This window comes from Echinops telfairi, unplaced genomic scaffold, assembly GCF_000313985.2.
Source record: "Echinops telfairi isolate 266 unplaced genomic scaffold, ASM31398v2 ScPeMD7_3533;HRSCAF=4204_0, whole genome shotgun sequence".
In the NCBI taxonomy this organism is placed as follows: Eukaryota; Metazoa; Chordata; class Mammalia; order Afrosoricida; family Tenrecidae; genus Echinops; species Echinops telfairi.
Window position 1 is genome coordinate 25,536,873 of NW_022107431.1, and position 25,101 is coordinate 25,561,973.

The 25,101-nt window shown below is 43.2% G+C and overlaps 1 protein-coding gene across 1 annotated transcript in view; it reads right to left on the minus strand.

The window, feature by feature from the left end:
- Positions 1–25,101, minus strand: part of PHACTR2 (phosphatase and actin regulator 2) — a 125,583-nt gene that overhangs the window by 51,794 nt on the left and 48,688 nt on the right. The window contains exon 3 of the mRNA XM_045294582.1: positions 2,555–2,635. Within this exon, the coding sequence (XP_045150517.1) occupies positions 2,555–2,635 (81 nt within the window). The remainder of the gene's footprint in view (positions 1–2,554; positions 2,636–25,101) is intronic.

Genomic DNA, 25,101 nt, shown 5'->3' on the forward strand with positions numbered 1-25,101 from the left:
ACCAGAGGGACACACATTCTGCGCTGTCCTCACAACTGTTCCTGTGCTGGAGCCCATCCGGGCGCCGCTGTGTCAATCATCTCCTGGACGGTCTTCCTTGGCTTCTTTTTCATCGACCATCTCCCAAGCACGGTGTTTTTAGTCTAGGGCCTGATCCCTCTTGAGAACATCCCCCAAATACACCTGACCAAGTCCCACCATCCTCGCTTCCCAGGAGCGATGCCATTGTTCATGCTTATGAACATATTTGTTCATATGTGTTCCACACCTATTTGTGCATTCCTTTGGCAGTCCGTAGTCTATTCATTTGTTTCACCAACCACATCAATAGTGCAATCTTCCTTGTTTACAGTTCAATTTTCACAAGTATATGAAGTGATCAAAAGCACCGTGGTTTAGGTCAGGTTTACCTTGGGCCTTCACATGGCACCTGTGTTCTTGACACGGTAAGAGAGGGCTTGTGCAGATTTGCGCAAGGCAATATGGCGCTTGATTTCATGACTCCTGCTTCCCTGAGCACTGATTGTGATCCAAGTAAAATAAAACAACCCCCCCCCCCAATTTACCATGATGTTGTTGATTGGTCTAGTCGTTGAGGATTATTTTTTTAAGTTGTAACCCATACTGAAGGCTATATGCAGTCTTTGATCTTCAACAGTTGGCGCTTCAAGTCCTCATCACTATCAGCAGGCAAGGTTGTCTCATTTGCATATCACAGGTTGTTAATGAATCTTCTTCCAATCCTGAAGCTGTGTTCCTCTTCATCTAGACCGACTTCTTAAAGTATTTGCTCAGCATACAAATTAAATAAGCATGGTGAGAGGATACAGTCCTGGTGTGCACTTGTCCTGAGTGTAAACCCTGTGTATCCCCTTATTTTGTTCAAACAACTGCCTCTTGGGCTACATTTTAACAAATTAGGCAGAGTAAAAACCAAGCAATACTAAATATTACTTTAAACTGAGCATTACTGGTTACTTTTGAGAACAAAAATACCCTTTTCTCCCTTACCTATAAATTTTAGTTGGGGGAAAAAGTAGTTTCAATTTCTGCTTTAAAACCCATTAGCAACTTCAATCATAGAAATTTCCATTTTCAGATTTCTTTAAAATATTTCCTAGTGAAGAAAGACATTGCCCCATTGCATACAATTAATGGCTTAGGTTTCAACTTTCGGTGGATATGTATTTTTCTTCCACTGCTCAGAAGACAGGAGATGAATTTTCATATTGCAAGTCCAACCTCAAGTTTTAAAAAAAGTAAGGGACATGCATTTAAAAAAAATTTTCCCCAACGTCCCAGACAGGAAATAAACGGCTTTAAGGTAATAGAAAACCAGGGAAGACATAAAGGAAAGACATAAAATTCATTCATAAAGTGTTGTGAGAAAAGTTTGACAGATCAGAAATTAAAATAAAATACTTAAAATTGTGAAGGCTCAGGAAAATGGTATTATTCACTACAGATTCCTTTGTTTTCTTTGAAGTGGGAGGAAAAACAATAAAGTATTTCCCAATTCCACGCTGGAAATATTCAGATGTTGGAAAAAAACATGTCATTTGGATTTATAAATAGTGAACTGCCAAAAAATCTTAAGCTCTTTGCAAGGAACATATATCAGGAAAGAACACTATTACTTCAATTCTAAATTAATAACATTTTCTTTGTTCCTGAAAAGTATAATAATAATACTTTACCTCAGTAAATTTTAGAGCATAAAAGACATGAGATAAATCAACAATGTTGCAACTAAAGTTTCCTTTAATTTTAATCGCAGTGGAAGTGATGAAAGCCACTTGGCATTATCTGGAGAAATCATGAATGCTGGTGTCTCTTTGGAGGGCCAACCTCAGTTTGTATCTAGTCCTGTCTTTTTGATCAAGAATTCCCCTTGGGCCATAAAAAGCAGGGAACTCAGAGGTAAAAGACAAGAATACTTGGAAGTAACAGTTCGTGAAAAGGGTGAGAGAAAAAATAGATCCAGAGAAAAGAAAATGGAACCATACTTGGACAAAAAAAAAAAATCATTTAAGAGAACGCATAAAGCATGAATTACTTGGTTTGCTCATTCTTGTCTTATTGATGGCAACTTTGACGGTATGATAAAGTGTGAAAGACCAGAGGCCCATTTCCCATCTCTTTTCCTTTCTTGGAAGTCTTCATGAACAAGCAAGGCATGGATCGAGCTAAAACTTTGCAGTTACTCAAAACAACTGAATTAACATGTACAGCAAGACTGAAGTTCAAGTACAGAGAAGAGAAAGAAGCATCCATTTGCATTATATCCATGTCTCCAGTCCCAAATGTATCTCTGTAAATCTGAGGGTTTAAAGTGACATATGGTGAAGGGTTCATCAGTGAGTTCGTGGAATTTCTTTTCTAAAAAGCCTCAGATTGTCCCCAGGCCACAATGGCACTATGGATTAAAGCAAGAATCTTGGAGTGCATTACTCCCTACCGCAGACCACATTCATCTTAAGTTTCAAAGCAAATGAAAAGAAAGGCCAGAGAACAGACGATCAAATTATTTTAAATATATGATTAATTTCCTCACCTTGATCAGGCAATTCCTTAAGAACTCCCCTTCTTATCAGCTCCTCTCTACTTTGTCTTGTGGATATCTTCCTTTCTAATACTTTCAAAAAGAATAAGTACAAGTAAGAATCAAGTCATTGCTTAAAATATTCATGAAAAACATTCCAAGTACCATTGAGCACATCCATTCTGTTCACTCGAGGACTCAAACCCGTTTTTCTCATGACCTAGCAAACCGTGTCACTGGAGTCCAATCAACACGGCTAGGACAAGGGCAGGGGACTCCCACGGCTGACCTGAAGTCAGGCAGCGGCTCTTCTGCTTTTCCAAAGAATGATGTTTGGCCAACAAGCCAGACATACTGTTTCCTATTGACACATCTGACATTGAAATATACCATTGTTTAAATATAATAGTTTCTAGAACACATATCTCTGGTGGTGGTGTGCATGTAAAGAGTATATAAAAGTTCATAGAAAAATTTCATTATCTTTTCATCCTATTTTCCAACAACTTTTGAAGTCCCTTTGTGTGTATGCAAACATTAAGAAAAACCCCTGTCCAAGCAATCAAATTGATGTGAAGGAGCATAGGCAAAGTGGAGACCCAAAACCACCTGTAAGAGAATTGGGCAGTCCTTCACAGAAGGACCACATGGAAGGATGCTATACCCCGGGTGCAGCTTAGCACTGATGAAACATATAACTGACTATTCTCCAGTCTTTAATATTCCCTTCCCTTACTTTTTACCCCTCCCCTTAGTTTTACCTCATTAATCTCATTGGACCTGTGTATGTTCATTTGTATAATTAAGATCTTTTAATTCATGAGATCCAAGATATATAAACCCTGCAGAAATAGTAATGGGAGTAATGATTCCCTGATAGTACAGGAAGAGTGGGGTGGGGGAAAGGTGGGAAAGGGGGAACTGATAGCAATGATAACTGTATAACCCCCCTCAAGGGGGATGAATAACAGAATTGTAGGTGAATGGATACATTGGACGGTGTAAGATATGGCAAAAAAGTATAAATATATAACATAACACAATATAATATAAGTGTTCTTGAGGGTGGAGGGGAGGGAAGGGATAAAGGAGAGCTTATATCAAAGAGTTCAAGAAGAAAGAAAATGTTTTGAAATTGATGGTGGCAATTGTATAATTATGCTTGATCTAATTGAATTATGGATTGCTATAATATCTGTAAGAGCTCCCAATAAAATGATTTTTAAACAAGGAAAGAAACCTGTCAGTAAATATTCAGGTGACCCATGTGAATTCTAGAGAGAATATACTACTTTTCTAATATTTTCTCTCTCATGCCATCAGATACCATACACACAAATTCTAGAATGTTCTGGTATATCCCCTGGCAAACCTCGAGTCTTAGAAAGATGGAGCAAGGAGTTAAAAAGTGTAGCTTTTACAGGCCTGTAAAGAAATGGGACTCTCAACACTGATGCTTCCTTGCTCTGGAAGAAATCTAAGTTCTTGATGGTCAAACTTTAGAGGGAACTTAGGAGTTTAGGGGTGAGACCTTGGCAGCAATAGTCACATGTAAAAGATGAGTTCCTCAACTCTGCAACCCATAGCTCCATTCCTCACTTGCAGGGGGCAAGAAGGCGTGTAATCCTTTCAAGATACTAATACTTAAAGTCAACATTTCCCAAAGTACATTCTGAAGAACTCTATTTCGTCCAGAGACTCTGTTAAACAACAAAACAATACCTTGACACAGCCGAAAGGGCTCGATAAAGGGCCGAGTGGTCCATGAGGGAGAAAGAAAGGAACATTGGTGGAGACTGGGTAGTCAGGCAAAGCCAGATTTCTTGCTGTTCCAAAACTTCCTATTGTTCCTGGACAACTTAATTTCAAGATCCACATGAATCTCCACCATGAGACATCCTGACATGTGCAAGGGGAGCATGTGGTGGCACCAAGCATATGTTTTTGAGACTTCCAGACACAGACCTTCTACAACCTAGACCTGAGAGACTCAGTGAACCATGTGAACGATAATCCTGGAACCTCAAGCTTCAGAAGAAAGAAGCTGATGGTGCCTGGCTATCAAAAGATATGGAGTCTGGCGTTCTATAGGCTTGAAGATAAACAAGCGGCCATCTAACTGGCAAACAACAAAGTCCACATGGAAGAAGCACACCAGCCTGCATAAGATCACAAGGCATCGAAGGGATCAGGTATCAGGCATCAAAGACCAAAAAAATCATAGCATTGTGAATAAGGGGGAGTGCAGAGTGGGGACCCAGGACCCATCTGTGGGAAATTGGACATCCCCTTGCAGTAGGGTCGCAGGGAGCAGACGAGCCCGTCAGGGTGCAGTGTAGCAATGATGAAACATACAATTTTCCTCTACTTCTTGAAAGCTTCCTCCCCCTCGCCCCACTGTCATGATCCCAATTCTACCTTACAAACCCGGCTGGACCGGAGGATGTACACTGGTATAGATAGGAACTGGAAACACAGGGAATCTGGGGCAGATGAACCCCTCAGGACCAGTGGGGAGAGTAGCGATATCTGGAGGGAGGGTGGAGGGAAGGTGAGGGAGAAAGGGGGAGCAGATTACAAAGATCTACATACAACCTCCTCCCCGGGAGACGGACAGTGGAAAAGTGGGTAAAGGGAGACATTGGATGGTGCAAGATATGACAAAACAATAATTTATAAATTATCAAAGGTTCATAGGGGAAGGGGGAGCGAGGGGAAAAACGAGGAGCTGATACCAAGTAGAAAGCAAATGTTTTGAGAATGAGGATGGCAACAAATGTACAAAAGTGCTTGACACAATGGATGGATGTGTGGATTGTGATAAGAGTTGTACAAGCCCCCAATAAAACGATTTAATTATTTTAAAAAAAGAAGTGGGTTGAACATAGGGTAGGAGAAGAACCTGAATGAAATTTAGGAGGGAAGAGACAGATGGAAAGGTGAATTATCAATTGGTTTGACAGAGTGAGGCTGGTTTGACCTTTGGCAAATAATATTCAGGGGAGATAGCAGCCTGAAAACACAACTGCCCAGAAAGGCAGGAAAAACATTACAAACAACAAAAGACAAAGTAGATGACTGAGACCATCGAAGATTGAAACCGTAAAATACAGCAAACGATTTCACCAAACGAGTAAAAAGAGCACCCATTCACTGAGGGAAAAAAATTGTGGCAATGGCGTACCAGACAAGAGGCTAATCTCTAAAATGTACAGAAAACGTCAACAACTCAAACAAGGAGAAGCCAAACAATTGAGTTAAAATGGGCAGAGAACGTGAAGAGAGAATTCCCCAAAGAAGACGTTCAGGTGACTGCGCACAGTCACCTGTGAAGCAGTGTTCCCGATCATCAGCCATCAGGCACCAGTGAAAGAGCACCCTCCCCTCTGTGAAAACAGGAATGTTACAAATGCAAACAGAAAAGAACAGCTGCTGGTGAGGCTGCGGAGAGACCGATGTTTTCTTTATACTATGTATGCTCTTTGTTTTAAGTTTGCCAACCATTTTGTAATCGACTATAAACTAAGAAGAAAATGAATGACTTAGTCATCAACCGATTGCTAATGTACATTTTACTGGTTTCAATGGAGACAAGCACAACATCCTCCTCTCCCTTTCGATGCCTCTTCACTCCAACCATACAGCCTCCTGTTCCGCAGCGAGTACCAAGAGCTCTTTAAAGACAAAGTTAATTGGACACGAGACTTTCCGTTCCCTGCCCCAACAGTGTTAATGGCACATAATTTACATATTGACAATTAAATAGTTCAATAATGCAATCATATCAAGGGGAGTTGTGCAATCATCACATTTATCTTAGAGTCTCCCCCGACCCCCATGATTAAATTGCCTTTAAACGGATTTGTGTAATCACGATCAGTTCTATTGCTCCCTCCCCCCTCCCGCCTTCATTACCCTGTTTCCCTGAAAATAAGACAGTGCCTTATATTAATTTTTGCTCCCAAAGATACACTAGGTCTTATTTTTAGGGGTTGTCTTATTTTTCCATGAAGAAGAATACAGTACACATTTATTGTTTCTTGTTTTATTAAAAGAGACCTCACACTTCCTGCCTGCTCCGGCTGCGCTGCGGCCAACAGTGAGCTGCACGGCAGCACCCGCCGCTACGGTCCAGAGTCACAGTAGCTTCAGGGGGCCTTATGTTTGGGGAGGTCTTATTTTCGGGCGGGATGCCTTATATTTCAGTGAGAGGCAAAAGTGTAAGTAGGTCTTATTTTCGGGGATGTCTTACTTCCGGGGAAACAGGGTATTTACCCCCAAAATCCCATTTCCCTCCCTGTCGCCCTGCCCCTGCTCCCCCACCCAGGCAATCCCTATAACACCTTATATCCATTATTTCATTATACAGCCACACCTCTGGTGCTTCACAGCTTGGAAAACCCACAGAAAACAATGAAAAACAAATCGCACTCAGGTGGTAAGGATAAGACTTTTCTTATGAGAGTGCTTTTAAAAAAAAGGAAAATAAAAAAATGTAATGTCTAGTAAAAAAATTGAAAAAGGAGTGCTATTATTTAAATACATGTTCAGTTTGTTCAGGCCCTTGTCAAAGAGGAGAGAACCCTAGTCAGTACCACAAAACAACAACAACAAAAAAACCCTCAACAAACCTACTGCCATTGATTGCTTTTGACTCATAATGACCTTGTATAGGGTTTTTGAGACCCTGCAGCTTTATGGACAAGACAGCCATATTTTTCCTCCCCCAAGTCACCACTGCCTAACCTGTACTACCAGCACGGTCAGCAAAGAAAGCCATATCACAGCACTCATAACAACACTGGACCAGGCTTGAGAGGTGTCCACATTGTATGTAGAAGGATCCTAAACCCCACCGCCTCCCACAGTTTTCTACAAACCCATTCGTGCTTAAAAGAGGTTCTGAAGGGAGGCGGGGCTCCAAAGACCTGGGCAAGCCCAGAGACCCCAAGCTATTCAACCATCAAAGTTAGAGGGAACAAGTTTAAGATCAAGTGCTTCAGCCCCAGGAATCAGGGCACATTCTAGAAAATCAAATGCACCACCAGGTCAGACCTCAGTCATAGGGGTTGTCTTCTTCTGCCCCTTGCTCATAAGAAACAGGTAGTTGAATGGTTCCCTGGCTTTATATAGTCATTTGAAACAAAATAACAACAAAATGGTTGTCAGGAGTCCTGATTTGTAGAGAAGATTGTCTACAGTTAGTTTTGTGACCTTGGGCAGTCCCTTCAAGTTGCTGGGTCTCTGCTCCCTTATCTGTCAAGCTGGGGAAGGGATTCAAGGCTCGCTGAAGGCACACTCTTCTATCTCAGATGTTGCGTGGGAACCGTGGTCCAGTGTCAGGAATCAGGGCCATTATGTAATCTTGACTTTAGGCACCTTTAAAACCTTTCATCCTCTCAATAAAAAAGTAATCCAAGTATCTGGAACTTATCAGTGTTTGTTTCTGTTTTTCTAGTATAGGTCCCAGAGGATGCTTGAGCTTTCTGTTGCTTTAATTCTAACTTAATCTCCACTGAAAATTCCTCCTCCTTCCTTATAAACTCTGGAGCTTTGAAGCAGCATTAGCTTCCTGCCAAGAATCAAAACTGACCGCTGTGTTCTTTTGCTCTACCTCCTATAAACAGACCCTGATAAGAGAATGCCTTTGGTTATTTGTTTGTTTTGGCTGAGAGCATTTTTAACACATAATGCAGATAACTATGTCCCATGCCAACAAGTACAAACTGCAGGCAACTGACCATGGAAGGTATGTTGCTAGGGTACAAAATTCCGACCACTGCTCTCATGGACTTACAAGTATCTCACTGTTCATCTTTTAAAATATTTCACTTATGTTTATATAGCGTCTGTGTATTTTCAGACCACAGTCAGTGGACACTTTTTCACGGGCTCAGGAGATTTTTTGCATTGAGAGGTCATTCCAGTGCAAGATGCCACACAGAGCCGGAGTTGTCTCTGGAACATTCCCGAGGCGTGGTCCCCTGCTTCAAGACTCCCCGACGCACATGCTTAGGTATGGCAAAGCCCCCTCACTTATGGATTCCCCCACGTTTCCTAGCAAGGGATTTCTCACAGGGAGTCAAAATTGTACTTCCTGGAACTTCCACACATTAATCAAACTCATGGCAGCCGTACCACTGGATTAAAGCAAGTCCTTTGTGAGTGGAAAAGCATGAATTCATTCACTGAGAGAGGTGTGTTATGAAAGCCCGTATTCTACCAGTTGCTGTTTGATTTGTTCATGGGGCAGTATTAAAGATCTTAAGGAGACCTCCGTTACAGGGGAGTCCTAACCAAATTACGACAGGGTAAGAGGCAGGCAGGACGCAGCCCATGAAACATAGTCGTTAGATAGCTTTCTGAAAAATGTTGTTCCCAATCAAGTAAACCCAGGTCCCAGTTTCTCATTGTTACCGTAATTACAAAGGCACAGAGAATCTCACACCGAGGCCCAGCGCCGGTTGTACCCTGCACTGGAGGCTGAGCCTTCTCTGTCAGTTACAGAGCCACCTTCCTCTTCCCTCGAGGAAGTCAACGAAGCACGGTTCTCCACTTGCCCCCTTCATGCTTACTCTCGGAATTTTCGAGTCTTTGAGAAGGACTAAGGAGCCCTGGTGGCATCACGGTTATGTGTTAGGTTGTTAACTACCAGGTTAGCCATTTGTAACCTCTGTGGGAGGTAGATGAGGCTTTCGGCTCCTGTAAAGATTTACAGATTTGGAAACCCAAGGGAGCAATTCTACTCTGTCCTACAAGGTGCGATGATTCAGAATCAACTTAATGGCTGCAAGGCAGGGTTTTATTTGGAATCTTCTAAAAATTTCTAGTGGCGTCCAATCTCACTTTGATTATTTCCACTCTTTTCCTGGTCTGGCCTTCATACACCTTTGACTCCTAACTAATCCCAACTCTTTTCTGCACTCGATTCTTCTCCGCAGGCTGCTCCTTACGTAAGGCATGCCTCTACCTCAAGACCTCCATCCCCACTGGGACTCTACGTCCCCGGCAATCACTTCCTGCAGGCCTAAATAAGGATGTCCTGAAGGAATCATGGTGCCACAGTGGTTACCTGCTTGACTGCTAAGAGAGTGGTCCTGGCTTTGAATCCATCAGCTGTTCTGAAGAAAAACGATGTGGTAGTCTGCTTCCACGAAGCTTACAGCCTTGGACAGCACCTAGGGCAAGCCTGTCTGTCCTGTTGTTAAGTGCCTTCCACACGGCCCTGCCTCCTAGGGGCTCTCGGTATAACACAACACGATACCGTCAGATTCCGGACTACTCCGCAATAGTTACTGTGTTTGAGCCCCTGGTGGCAGACACTCCGCCAGTCAACCTTGTGGAGGGTCCTCTTCTCCTTTACCAGACATGATGTCTCTCTCCAGGAACTGGTCCTTTCTATTAGAGGACATGAAATGAAGTCTCGCCATCCTCCTTCTAAGGAACCTTCTGACTCAGTTTGCTTTGATCTTCAATCATCTTCCAGATTTTGCACTCATGTACCTGAGGTGGCTGAAAATACTACGGTCTAAGTCAAGCACACTTTATTCCTCAAAAACGTATCTTTGCTTTTTAAGGGTTCGTAAGGGAGGGAGGGAAACAAATGAGGAGCTGAGACCAAGGGCTCAAGTAGAAAGAAAATATTTTGAAAATGATGACAGCAACAAATGTACAAATGTGCTTGGTACAATGTATGTATGTACGCATTGTGCTAAGAGCTGTATGATCCCCAATAAAATGATTAAAAACAAACAAGCAAAAAGAAATGGAAGATAGTTGTTCATAGAGGAAAAGGAGAAATCAAGGAGTGGGTGAAGGATCAACTATTGGGGGTAGGGGTGGGGGTGGGGTGGTTATTAGTTTAAACTGTTCAATAGTGTTAATGATCTGAAATATATAGCCCATCTAGTTTATAATAGAAATTGTTATATATACTTAAAAAAAAGAAATCCTTGGCAGCAGTTTTGACCAATGAAATAGGCGTTTGATTTCTTCACTACTGCTTCCATGGGTCTCAATTATGAATTCAACTAAATATAATATTTCGCAATGTCAATCGTTTCTCCATTTATCATGGTATTGCTTATTGGTCAGGCGGGGGTGACTTTTGTTTTATTTACATTCAGTTGTCATCCACACCGAAGGCTGTAGTCTGAAGCTCATCACTGTTTCAAATTCACTTTTAGCAAGCAAGGTTCTGTCATTTGCATACTGCAGGCTGCTAATGAGCTTTCTTCCAATCTTGATATCATAGTCTTCTTCACATATCCCAGTCCTGGGGTTATTTGTGCAGTGTACAGACTCCGTGTGATGAAAGAAGACATCCCTCATGCATACTGTACCTCATTTAAAACCATTCAGTATCCCCTGTTCTTTTCAAATTACTGCCTCTTGGTCTATGTATGGGTTTTGCACAAGCACAATGACATGTTCTGGAATTTCCATTCTTCCCAGTGTTAGCTATAATTTGTTAGAACCCACACAGTTGAACAGCTTTGCCTTGTCAATAAAACACAGGTAAACATCTTTCTGGTATTCTCTGCTTTCAGCTAACATCCATCAGCTATTAGCAATGAGATCTCTTATTCCGTGTCCTCTTCTGCCTCTGGTTTGAATTTCTGGCAGTTAGCTGTTGCTGTACTGCTGTAATAATTTTTGAATTGTTTTACTTGCATGTATATCAATTATATTGTTTGATAATTTCAACATTCCATTAGAACACCTTTGTTTGGAATAGGCACAAACATACAGATCTATTCCAGTCAACTGATTGTCTAGTCAGGCAATTGTCTTCCAATTTTCTTGCCATAGACAAGTGATTGCTTCCAGCATTGCTTATGTTTATTGAAAGCTCTCTCTCCATTGATATTCCATCAATTTCTGGAGCCTTTATAACCATTAATGACTTCAATACAGTTTGGATTTCTTCTTTCAAAACCATTAGCTCCCAATCATATGCTACCTTCTGAAGTGGTTGAACACCAACCAATTCATTTTGGTACAGCGACTGTGTATTTCATCTTCTTTGATGCTTTCTGTTGTTTGATATTTTGTCTAGTGTTATTCTTCTCCTTATAGAGCAGATTGAGCCATGAGGGCAAGCTCAGTTCCGGACTGAAACATGACCAAAGGCCACAGTCTTGGGGGTCCATCACTCTCTATTCAACCAGTGAGCCTGTTTGTCCCATGCTCTTCTCCCACTCTCTACAAAGGATTTTTTTAATGTGGTCCCTTTCAGAGCAGTTGGTAATGGTAACTGGACACCATCTAGTTCTTCTGGTCTCTGCATCCTGGAGACTAATGTTCACCTGGTCCATTAGTCCACTGAACTAAAAGGTGTACGTATGTCTTTTATAGGAAACATCACTCTTCTTTTCTCCGGACAGAGAAAGACCAATACTGTATCTTAGATGGTCACTTAGGAACTTTTAAGGCCCTAGTCACGAATCACCAAAGGAGGTGTTGGGTGTTTTCTTTGTAGACGTATGTTATGCCAACGTACTTTGATGTCCCCAGAGCCCATGATCCTGAGCCCCCAGGCTCAGTAACTAATTCCTTCAAGGTATTTGGTTATATCTAAGATGTTTTCCTAATTGTGACACCTGTCTGCTCCACCGCCTTCGTGGTTGCAGTTGCAGCAAAGGTAAATACCCACGTACTCACATCTCCTGTCAAACCTGTACTTATGGTATTTGTGTATACCCTCACCTTTCAAATGCATTCAGCCCACTTTCAGACTGCAGGACTTGGTTAAAAATCTGGAATTTCTTCATTTTGAGCATTCTTGGTGCATAAATGTGAATAATAGTCATAGTAACTGGTCTTTATTGTTGCCATGTGGATATTATTATTATTATTATTTTTTAACATTTTATTAGGGGCTCACACAACTGCTATCCCAATCCACACACACATCAATTGTGCAAAGCGCATCTGTACATCGTTTCTCAAAACATTTTCTCTCCATTTAAACCCCCGACACTAGGTCCTCACCCTTCCCCTCCTTCCCCGCTCCCCCCTCCCGCATGAGCCCTTGATAGTTTATAAATGGGTATTTTGTCATATCTTGCCCTGTCCGACCTCTCCCCTCATCCACCTTTCGGCTGTCTGTCCCCCAGGGAGGAGGTCACACACAGCATGTGGATATTATATCACTGACTGCATTTGTATTTCATGATGAATCTTGAAATGTTCTTTGGACAGGGAATGAGATACCATTCCCCTTCAATTCGCCATCCCTGGAATAGTAAACTCTACGGTTATCTGATTCAGAATGCCCAATAATAGTGTATTTTCAGGTTTCTAACGTCTAGGATATTGATCTTCCACCATTCCACTTCATTTCTTACTACTTCGCAGTCCCCAGAGTCATACTCCATACAGTTCATGTTCTGATTATTGTTGAGTGTCTGCAGCTACTTCTTGCTTTGAATCACGCCACAGCAGCAAATGAAGGTTCCCAAAGCTTTGCCCCCTGCATGTCCTAAGGCTGATTCAACTTCGAGGAGGGGCTCATCTTCGGGCAGGGTTTTGGATAGAGTTATGCTAAGATTTTCACTGGCCAATCTCTTCAGAAGTAAATAGATTCTTCTCCTGGTCTGTCTTAGTGTGGAAGCTCTCCTAAGGCCTCTCGGCCATGGGTAACCCTGCAGGTATTTGAAACACTGGTATCATAGCTTTGAGCATGGCAGCAACACAAGTCAGCACAGCTCAGCAAACGACTGCTGAGCAGAGGACTCTATCCTGTTAAGGTTACTGTGAGTCAAATTCACTTGGTGGTCATGGGTTTTAGGGATCCTTCTTTCTGCACAGTTGATTTAGAAAGGTTTGTCTGTCCCCCCTACCTTCTTTCTCCATCTCCCGTATCACACAAAGCAGCGTCGCCACACCCTGACAAAGTGCCTATTAATTTGTGTAAGTGCCTGTTGCCAGTCTGCCCTCATGAAAAGGTAGTCACAATGAGAAACAAAATCTGTCTACTCTGTTTAGTGCTGCATCCCCAATAATGGCACTCACAAATTATTTGGGAGAGTAAATGAATAAAAGAAAACAGGCTCATAATGATAATGACCTTGCTGTATCTCTCCTCATCATCTCCAATCTAAGAGAAAGCAAGCGAGGCAATGCCAAACCACAAAGAACTCCTCTGCCTTCTTCCTCCTGTCTTTGGCTGAGCCAGCCAGAGGGAACCCCCTCAGATTGGTGGAAACCCCCCACCCCCACCCCCGCCCTTGCTCTCAGGAGGAGGAAGGCCATATGCGTACAGAGGACAGGCAACAGCAACTAGCGTTTATGGAACATGAATGGGCTCATCATAAGTGACACACGTTTTACAATGTTCTTCTGGGAACAGAGTGGTGGCTGAGGAGCCTCTATACAAAGAGGTTGGGGTATACACCGCCAGCCCTTGCTGGGAATGGACGGCCAGGGAATCACACGGCTTGGACGTCTCTTCCAAAGAGAGCTATGAAATCATTGATTATACTTGTGTTTTCCTTTGGACGAGGAGTGGAGAGTCCCAATGTTGAATTCCAGAGCTTTGAGGTTAATGAATTACCATAACGGAAAAGCAAATAGACCCCGTATTAAATAAGCATGTCGTATTATCATCTTGGTTCTCAGGACTGGTTTTGCCGTAAAATGGCCCAAGGGCAGAAAACAGCTTGTGTTGCACTGAGAGAGGTCTATGACTTCTTTCTGCAGTGGCAGTTCGTCTCCCCAAACAGAATGGTGAGACAGAGTGTTCCTTTGAAAAGATCCCTCACTAAATCATTTAAAGACAGAACCAGGGAAATGCCACCCAACAGGATATTTGCAACAACCTTCCAAAAACATCTCAAGAATGTTAAGCAGAGAAATAAAACCCATATCTTCACCGACAGACATTCAGGCATCTAGCTGTTTTCTTGTTTTATCTCATCATGCCGCTTTCCTACGGAAAAATCCGACTTATCCAGCCAAGCCCCCGGCCTTGGTGACTAGTTCAAAGACGGTATGTGTCCACCTGGCAGGAGTTAACCCCCAGCCCTGGACTTGTGCTGGGATGATGGGAAAAAGGCAGCTCTTCCCACACTGGGATTGTTAGAACTAGCTCAGGAGATTGCCAACTTTTGAGGTGGTAGAGCCAATCCTGTCTCTCACACCATTTAAGAACGACTCAAGAGCCTTAACTATATATTTATAAACAAATGAAATCACCAGTATCTGAATCATACCCTTTCACATCTTTCCATTTTACTTTGGAGCAACCTGTACACCGTGTATACAGAAAAGGAGCCACCACCCAAGGGTCTGGGTCGCAGTTGGTCCACAGGTGTTAGTGGGACATTACCTTGCCTCCGCAGGAGCAGAGTCTAACTTCAAAACAAAGACAGCAACAGCGCTTCTCAACCCTCCTCATGCTGCAACCCTTTCATGCAGTTCCTCATGTGGTGGTGACTCCCAGCCATCGGAAATACATGCTTTCCAATGGCTTCCCTGTGAAAGGGTTGTTCAACCTCCAAAGGGGCCGCGACCCACAGGCTGAGAACCGCTGGAGGGCAGACTCAAAGGAGGGAAAATGAGTTTCTGATCATAGCTTTTGACCTGGCTCTGACTGTGGCTGAAAGTGGTATCTCCCGGACTTCTCAGTGAGAGGAAGCCACAAATCCCCTGCTATTACCCACCAGTCACAACGATTACCGTAGGCTAATCAAAAAGATGTTAAATAGACTTTAAACATTTTTTTAAATAAAATCTCTTCCACCAGAGACCAGAGATTACTTAAGTTTTCAAGTTAGAAATATGAAGGCAACCAAATGGTAGAGCCTCTTTTCTCCCATAAGAATTTGGAATTTGGCCAGATCTTAAGAAAGCAGAAGTGGAGTGATCTATGGCCCTCCCTCCCCTTGTGACATTAATGTCACAACTTCCGCCCAGAAACCTGATAGCAATCATCCATGTTTTGGTGCTTACAGAGCGTTTTCTTATTTGTTTTTTGTTTATTTTTCAGCACTCCTAGAAGATAGTCTAAGCAAGTATTTATGTTTTTTTCTCAGTACTGATAAGGACATGGGGACTTAAGAGAGGCTGACTACATTCTGCGGTCGCATAGCTAGAATTGGGTTGAGCCCAGATGTGTCTAACAAAAACACACTACTTGCATTTTCTCTGAGTTGATAATTACTAAGATTTCAACTTTCCCATGATAGGTGCACTGCTGTCTCACTTCCCGTCAAGACACAGCGAAGGAGAGCAATTTTTGCGAAGTAAGCTTTAAAGCAAAGATGTCATTTGGATGGCTCAGGTGTGCCCAATCCAAGCCATGGTCTTTTTAAAAAATAGTTTTATTGGGGCCTCATACAACTTTTATCACAATCCATACATCCATCTATTGTGTCAAGCACATTTGTACATTTGTTGCCATCATCATTCTCCAAACATTTTCTTTCTACTTGAGCCCTTGGTATGTCCCCTCCCTCCCCACTCCCCTTCCTCATGAACCCTTGATAATTTATAAATTATTATTATTTTGTCATGTCTTACACTGTCCGATGTCTCCCTTCACCCATTTTTCTGTTGTCCATCCCCCAGGAAGGGCAGGCCATGGTCTTTTCAATGGCCTCACATGCATGCAACAACCGGACAACTGGCAGCTAAAAGAATCACTGGTGCATTGACCCCGTGGTGCTGACAAAGGCTGTTGGCTAGCCTGTGGACTCCCGGGGAATGGCTCAATCCATCTCAGAAGACATTCAGTCACGATGCTTTGTAGACGTGAGGATGATGGAACTTCTGGTCGCTTACTGTGGCTAAGCTATCAGGAAGACCAATCCCTAGAGAAGGACATTACGTAAGGCAAAGTAGAGAATGAACACAAGCCCCATGGAAGCCCTCAGTGAGATGAACTGATACAACAGCTGCAACAGGGATTGAAGTACAGTGACGATCATGAGCCTGTGCCGAGGGGACGTTTCCTTTTTAGGTCAAGGTTGCCAGGAGTTACAGCTCACTCAGTGGCAACTAACAACTATTAAATGGGCAAGGCATCCTCATATTTCAAATGATAAAAGGATACAGTCAAGATTCCCACTCTCATCCTGTGCCCCATCTACCCACATGGAACCTACACTTCCCTCACACACAGATGGCCACCTTTATGAGCCTCATGCTGATTACCCTTGCAGAATTTCTTAGGCAATTTCAAATGTTCATCTTCATGGCTTCCCTGTTACATACACATTCTGCTAGTTTACACTCTGTTTGCATCATGTGTTTCCACTGTACGATTTCTGCGGCATGCCGGGTGGTGGGCTGACTGCAAAGGCCGAGGTCGGGGGAGAGAAGAGGGATGGTGTTTGCCCCTGGCAAACAGCAGCAGCCAAAATCGCTACCGTTTCTAGAAGAGGCAAGCCGCGAAGCACCGTTGTAGAGCAGCCAAAGGGACTCGAGATAATCGTTCCCAAGGGGAAAGTCACGCCTAGAACTGCGAGCAAGCCCTCCACCCCAGATGGGTCAGGAAGTACAACTAATCTCTGGAGGGCAATTGGTGGCCAGGATCTGTGAGCTACGTGAATGACTGCCTGTTCTTCCTTTTTCCTCTCTTAAGTCTCCCGAACTCTTGAGCACCACATGCAGAAGGCAGGTGCGTCTGCACTCATCAAGTTCATTGAAAACGTACGAAAATGTTTTCTTTTCCTGTTTCTTCACAGTAAAAGATAGCAAACCCAAGATATAGTGAGACCACAAAGGGGGGCTCATGCTTAGAATAGGGACAATGGTAATCACCCCTAAACCTCCCACTGCCAGCAAGTGATTCTGACTCATGGGGAGCCCTCAGGACAAGAGAGTGCTTCCAAGACTGTAATCTTCACAGAAGCAGATTAGACTATTTATCTCCTGCAAAGTAGCTGGTGGGTTTCAATCAGTTAGAAGCCAAGTGCTTAACACCACTGTGCCACCAGGGATCCTTAGGCATCCCCCAACCAAAAAGAAAACAACACCGAAACAAGCCAACTCACTGCCAGCGAGTGAGTCAATTCTGATGCTCCGAGGCCCTATCAGGTAGGGTGGACCGCTCTTCTGGACTTCGGAGGGGGTAATGATTCCCAGGAGCAGTCAGCCTCATCTTTCTTCCTCAGAGCATCATCTGGTGGGTTTGAACTGCTCACAGTCCAACATGTAACCCGCTAGGCCACCAGGGGGGGTCTCCTTAGTCGTCCCTGGAATAGTCTAATTCAAATTCACAGTAAGAAGAACAGGTGGAAGAACTGACTTTAAACGGACTCTCTGCTCTAAAGAGTGATGAGGTTTTCACACCAGGGAGTCTAGGTTGCACTCATTCTAGGGGAGGCTCCCAGAGGGCAGAGAGCCAGCATGCTTCATCCAGAAGTCCTTCTCGATGTTCTAGAAGCCGTGAGTGGTATCAATGGCTCCTGTGTTGGGTGGGTAACTGAAAGGCTGGATGTCCGCGTCTACCCAGAGGAGCCTTAGAAGACAGGAAATCCACTTCTGCAAACTCAGCCACCAAGAGTCCTGTGGAGCACTGCTATACTCGGACCCACAGGCAGCTTGCATGGGTCGGAACCCACTTGAAAGCAGCTGGTTTGGGTTGATAAGTGAACATAACACATGAAGGCCATTACCAACTCAAGCTAGTCGATGAGGCAAGCAGATCAAATCAGCAAGAGGACTGAAAAGGAATCTTCGAAAATCCATGCTTACTATTTCCATATACGTAGCTACTCAGACATCATGTCTTAAGGATTTCCTCTCCTCCCACTAAACCAGGAGGATAAACTATGCCTTGATATTTGTGTGACCCTGGGCAATAATCTAGGGGGAACTTCAATTCTTTCTTTGTTTTTTGTCTCGCTCTCTCTTTCATTCTCTCCTCCTCTCTCTCTCTCTCTCTCTTCAGGTAGCTACCACTCTAGCTTGACACGCTAGCTGTCACTCTAAGGTTAACACTTGGATAGCAATGGTTTCTAATCACTGCCTGCCTTCCCAGTCTGCGGCCAACATTTTCTGGTTGTCAAAGGGCTGCTACCAGGACTATATCATTCGTCTTGAATCCTCCAGTCTTCTTACGAACCTACCATAAATTCCAATCCAGGCCTCACAGTTTGACTAGCAGTTGGTCATCAGTAAGCTCTTAATTTGCTCCTGGCCTATAATGATGCCTATGGATCCAGATATTAAGATTCAACATGGATACTAATCAGGATGATAAGAACAGAGAAGGTGTCAGAAGAAAACTCTGAAAATTGTTCTCAATCCTAGTGTAGCTAAGGCAAAGGGAAGACATGATGAAGTTAGAGTTGAAAAGAAAGTCTCAAAGGGCCGCTTAAGAAAATGAAGTAACATATAGTGAAATGAGCAAGGGTGACGAATAGTTGGAAAACCATGTAGGAAAACCGTACTCAGCGCATCCTCAATGGAAAGAACTCAGGAAAACGATTTCAAGCCTAGAGTGCACCATTGACAATTTCTATGGACAAAATATTGAATGACATAGGAAACATCAAAAGAAGGTGGGAAGAATACACAGATTGACAGAAAATCTCCCACAGGCCCAGGGGGCGAAAAACAGAAACGTGGGTGAAGGGAGACAGTGGACGGTGTAAGATATGAAAATAATAATAATTTATAACTTATCAGGGGTTCATGAGGGTGGTAGGGTGGGGGAGGGAGGAAAAAAAGAGGAACTGATACCAAGGGCTGAAGCAGAAAGAAACTGTTTTGAAAATGATGATGGCAACATATGTACAAATGTGTTTGATACAATTGATGTATGGATTGTTATAAGAGCTGAAGAGCCCCAATAAAATGGTTTATTAACTAAAAAAAGAATATACAGAGTCACTGTACAAAAAGAACTAGTAGACACTCCTCCATTTCAAGAGGAGCAAGAACCAATGGTGCTAAAGGAAGAAGTTCAAGCTGCACTGAATGCATTAGCCAAAAACAGGGTTCCAGGAGTTGATGGAATACCAAATGAAATGTTTCAACGAGCGAACGAAGCACTGGAAGCACTCACTGGTCTATGCCAGGAAATTTGGTAGGCAGCTACTTGGCCTATTGACTAGAAGAGATCCATATTTGTCCCCATACCCAAACAAAAAGTGACCCAAAGAATACAAAAATTGTAGCACAATACCATTGATATTACGTACAAGTACAATTTTACTGAAGCTCATCCAACACCGGTTACAGCAATACATTGACGGGGTCTGTAGGGTTCTGTCTGGATTCAGAAGACACATAAAACAAGGGATATCATCGCTGAAGTCAGATGGATGTTGGCTGAATGTAGAGAATACCAGAATGATGTTCACTTGTGTTTCAATGACTATTGTTATCATCTGTGGGGATGATAACAAAATATGGCTAGCCTTGAGAAGAATGCGAATGCCAGAACACTGCATCGTGCTCCTGTGGAACTTGTACGTGGCTCAAGAGGCAGTCGTGCGAATAGAACCAGAGAATACTGCATGGTTTAACATCAGGAAAGGTGAGCATCAGGGTTAAATCCTCTCACCATTCTTAGTCAATCTGTATGCTGAGCAAATCATCAGAGAAGAGGGATGAGATGAAGACAGATACAGCATGAGGATTGGAGGAAGGTTATTAACAACCAGCAGTACGCAGATGACACAACCTTGTTGCTGAAAGTAAGGAGGACTTGAGGCACTTGCTAATGACGGTCAGCGATTGAAGCCTTCCGTATGGATTACAATTCAGTGTAAAGAAGACCCAAATCCTCACAACTGGACTAACTGGTAACATCATAAACAGAGAGAAGACATTGGCAAGGAGTTCATCTTGCTTGGATCCACAATCGGTGCTCATGGAAGCGCATCTGAACGGTGGTGTTGGTGCAGAACATTGAGAGTACCAGAGTCTGCTGAAAGGCAAACAGATCTGTCTTGGAAGAAGTACAGCCAGAAGGGTCCTTCGGGGCAAGAATGGTGAGGCTTGGTCTCACGTACTGTGCACTCGTTATCGGGAGAGACCGGTGCCTGGAGAGGAACAGCAAGCCTGTTCCACTGGAGGGGCGGAAATACGAGGAAGGGCCTCAGTGAGGCGGACTGACACAGCGGCTGTAACCATGGCCGCCAACACAGAACAACTGTGGAGAAGGCAGAGGCGGGACAGTGTTTCACACTGTGGTACCAAGGTCATTGTGAGTTGGGACCTACTCGATGGAACCTAACAACAACAACAACTACTACTACTCAAGCTCTGGTATCTAGAGCAGCTTCTATAACGTGCTGGGCCCCAGTTGACTTATTAATTAAATGTAGAACAAAATAGCACCCCATCTCAGAGAGTAATTGGGAAGACTGCAAGCAGTTAATACAGTGTCTCGCACCCAGCAGAAAACTACTCCCAAATACAATTTCAAATGAGCAGAAAAAAAGTATTTTCACTTTTATTAAAAACAAGCATTTAAAAACCTCACCACCACTAAACACTTATATAATTTACTTTGCACACTGCTGTACATGTTGCAAATTACCCAAAGGGAACCTTTTTTAAACCTCATAGGGTGGGAATGGAATTAAAGCTTTAACACTGAATTAAAATTTTGAAACTCTGCAAAAAGGGCTACAAACAGGCAGCACTATTTCACCCTCAGACCTGAAACAGGCCCCCAAGCCTGTTGACCGGATGAGACTCCTGTTGGCATCTCTCATGTTTTACAGTTGATCCAGGCAAGATTTTCATTAGAAATAAATTAAATTGTAAGACATTTGGACTATAGAATAATATATAGATGTTGAGGGCTGTGTTTCCAAGATAAAAATAGAATGCAGAATGTTCAACATTATACGCCATTAGGGAATTGCACATTAAAACAACCACGAGATACCACTCATTGTTCTCAGAGTGGCTGAAATGCAAACACACTGATTACACCAAATACTGACAAGGATGTAGGGCAACACGACTCTCACCCATGGCAAGAATCCAAAACTGGATCAGCCACTCAGAATATAGTCATGGGGTAGCCGCTTAGGAAGGCAGTGGGGCAGCTTCCTACAAAACGACACTTAGGTTTACCATGGGATCCAGCCATCATGCTCCCAGGCATTTCCCACTCAAATGGGTGGAAACTTCTGTCCACACAAAAACATCAAAGCTTGCACGCAAACGCTTAGAGCAGTTTTATTCTTAAATGGTCCACACTGGAAGCAACCAAGAGGTTTGTTGACGTGAGACTGGATCAACGGACGGTGGCTCGCCCACACAGTGGTGGATCACTTAGCCATAAAAAGACATGGGGCAGGGGTACGGGGAGTCTTAAGTGCATATTGTTAAGTGAAAGAAGCCAGGCCGAAAAAGCTACCATGTGCTCTAACTCAATGGCACCCTGGAAAGGCCAGACCTCTACAGAGTAGAACAATCAGCAGTTGCCAGGGTCCCCAGGGGTTAAAGGAAGTGGAGAGAACAGACTATTTTTAGAGACGGGAAACCATGCCGTCTGGTACTGCGATGGTGGACACACGAAATGATGGATCTGTCAAAACTCATGGAACAATACAACCCAAAGTAGGAGCGGCCAGGTTGGTAACTGTGCAGTGCTATGGGTTCCCCGGCTATAGAACACGTGCCCCCCTGGACAGTCGATAACGTGAACAACGCGAGCAATGGGTGCAAGTACGATATGTGCTTTCTGGACACTTTTTCTATAAAACCAAAACTGCTGTAAAAATAGTCTATTTTAAAAACTATATGTATAAGGATTTTTTTTTAAATCACAGAGCCTCACTGAGAGGAACTCTCAAGCTGTTTTCCAGGATGCAGTCTGAATATGTTGTTAATCTCCTTTCTTTCCCACGCGGCCTCTTAGGTCCTGTCCTCAGTAGGAAAAACACGAAGTGAACACTGAGAAGGAGCCTGGTGATGCAGTGGTTCAAATGCTTGGCTGCTAACAGAATGGTTGGCAGTGTCCACCCACCATCTGCTCCTTGACAGGAAGATGAGGCAATGGACTTCTGTCCAGATTTACAGCCTTGGGAACCGTATGGCGAGTTCTCATCTGTCCTAGGGGTTTGCTGTGAGTGGGACTTGGCTCAGGAGCGACGGGTTCAAGCAGGGAAACACATACTTTGGGAACAAGAAGCTTCCACCGTTATCCCTTTTGCAGCAGGGTCTGGTTTGGGGAAGCAGTGGAGGGAATCTAGGACAAAGAGTGTCTCAAAACTGGATGAGCACATTCCTTTCTCTTAACAATAAAGGAATGAGGATTAATAGATCAATTGATATTCCAAGTGGGGAACAAACCAGGAAAATGGGTATGCCAGAAAAACAATCACTTTCTAGGACTTAGCCTGTAGTGATAAAGACCGGATCCGGATCACAGGATGAAAAAAACAAAAAAAAGGTCACATGCGCGCGTGCGCATGCACACACACACACAGAAGAAAATAATATGCAAAGGAAATAAAATAATGGGCTTTCCTGACACGAGTTCTTTGACCCAGGCCAAAGGGGGTTCTGTCGTTACCTTGAGAGCATTTAAAAGTGGCACCACTCCAAAGGAAAATGAAATTAGGAAATTATCCACCCAAGTAAATCATATAAACAATCAGATCCTCTCGTAAAGCAAAATAAACTCCCAGCATTTCATCCCAGTGGGAATCTCTTTTATTAAAAGAACGACGTGAACCTTTCTCCTTTCCTTCATGACGCCCCCGGGCATCAAATATGGTGAAAGAAGGAAAGGAAAACAAGTTGCGCGATTCGGCACCTGCCCTTAATGATGAGACAGCAGCAAAGCCAGCGCCATCCAGGCTCGCAGTCACTACGCACCGTGCTCCGCTGAGCTGACTCCCTGCAGGAGGGCCGACCTGTCCCTGCTCCTTTTTTCATTACACACACACAGATGATAGCTATACACACATATATAAATCACATGTGTCGATTGAACATTTTTGAATGCACAATCCAGTGATACATTAATTATGCAGTTATGTCTCCCTCGTAATTAATGAAAATCAAGGAAATAAGCTTTAATACCACCATAGATCTCTAGGAAAACAACAAAAAGAATGCCCAGCAAGTGCGTACAGTACAACTAGCGCATGTTCTTTCCTCCCCAGAGACTTCTTTACACTCATCCGGTCTGATTAGGGTCAGCTTAAAAACACAAAGGGACCAAAATGGTTGAACTGAGGCACAAAGCCTCTGTTTTCTGCCAATAGGCCCTCAGACTGACCTTTCAAAGGCCAGTCTGCCTTTGAAAGCTGGTCTGACTGCCACACACAGTGGACAGTCCCAGTTATTATTCAAGTTCATTACCCATTCATGAGACAACGGAGTCCTCACCCTACCCATTAAGTTCGGTGCAATATTTATTTAGTCTCTTACAGCTTCTCAAAACTCTGTTGGCCCTTAAGCAGTTCTCATTGATGCAAGCATTAAGGAAGAATAGAAAAATGGGTACAGTCTTTCTGCAAAGTTGTTTTCCCTCCAAACTTCCAGCAGCCTTCAGATCACAAAGATTCCCTAGCAAACATTTACTGTCTCTGGGGTAGGACAAGGGTCATCAAAAGCCCTCTCAATTATTCATTCAACCATCTAACATTTACCAAAAACTTAAAACTACTCTAGTTCCCAAGACAACAACACCCCCCCCCCCCGGCCCTCATGGAATTTAAAATCTAGTGTGTAGGTGTGTGTGTGTGTGTAAGCTAATAAACATTAGAATTATTTTATAGAATTTATAAATCATATGGCAGGTTAGAAAGTAAAATGTGTAACAGAAAATGAAAAGAGCACAAGAAAACAATGTTCTAAATTGACTGTGGGGATGATTTTACAATCTTCTTAAGATGACTGAACTATTGAATTGCATGGTATATGAATTATATGCCAATTAAAATGAAAATTAAAAGAGCAAGACAGAAGGACGAGAATCAAAAGTGCTTGGGATCAACTTCACAGCCAGCAAAACTCCAAACTCACTGCCATCGAGTCAAATCCGACTACAGGACAGGACAGAACTGTCCCAGTGGGTGTCTGAGACTCACTCTTCGCCTCGTCTTTCTTCCTCAGAGCAGGCTGGTGGTTTCCAACTGCTGACCTTGAAGTTAGCAATCCAACACATAATCACTACTCTCCCAGGCTCCTCCACACCCCTCAGGATAGTCATTATCACAAAAACAGATGATGACAATTGTTGGCTCTTATAGGGAGAAGCTAGAATCTCATACATCGCTGGTGAAAGGGTACAGTGTGCAGTTGCTTTAGTAAAAGAGTTTGCCCTTTCCTCTAGAAACGTAAACATAAGATTTATCATAGCCCATCCATTTTACCACTTAGGTATAGATCCAAGAGGACTGGAAACCCATGTTCATATAAAAATGTCCATAGTAGCATTCTGGACGAAAGCAAAGAAGTGGACACAACCTAAAAGTCTAGCAACTGATGAAAGGGTGAGTTAGTTAATTGTGCCAACCTGGCTGATAATCACATGTGGGGCTAATTGAAAGGTGGAGGGATAAATGGGTGGTGAGCCTTGCCTTTCTAGTTCTTGGGTCTCTTGCTTTGTGATGGTTGCACCAGGGTGCAGC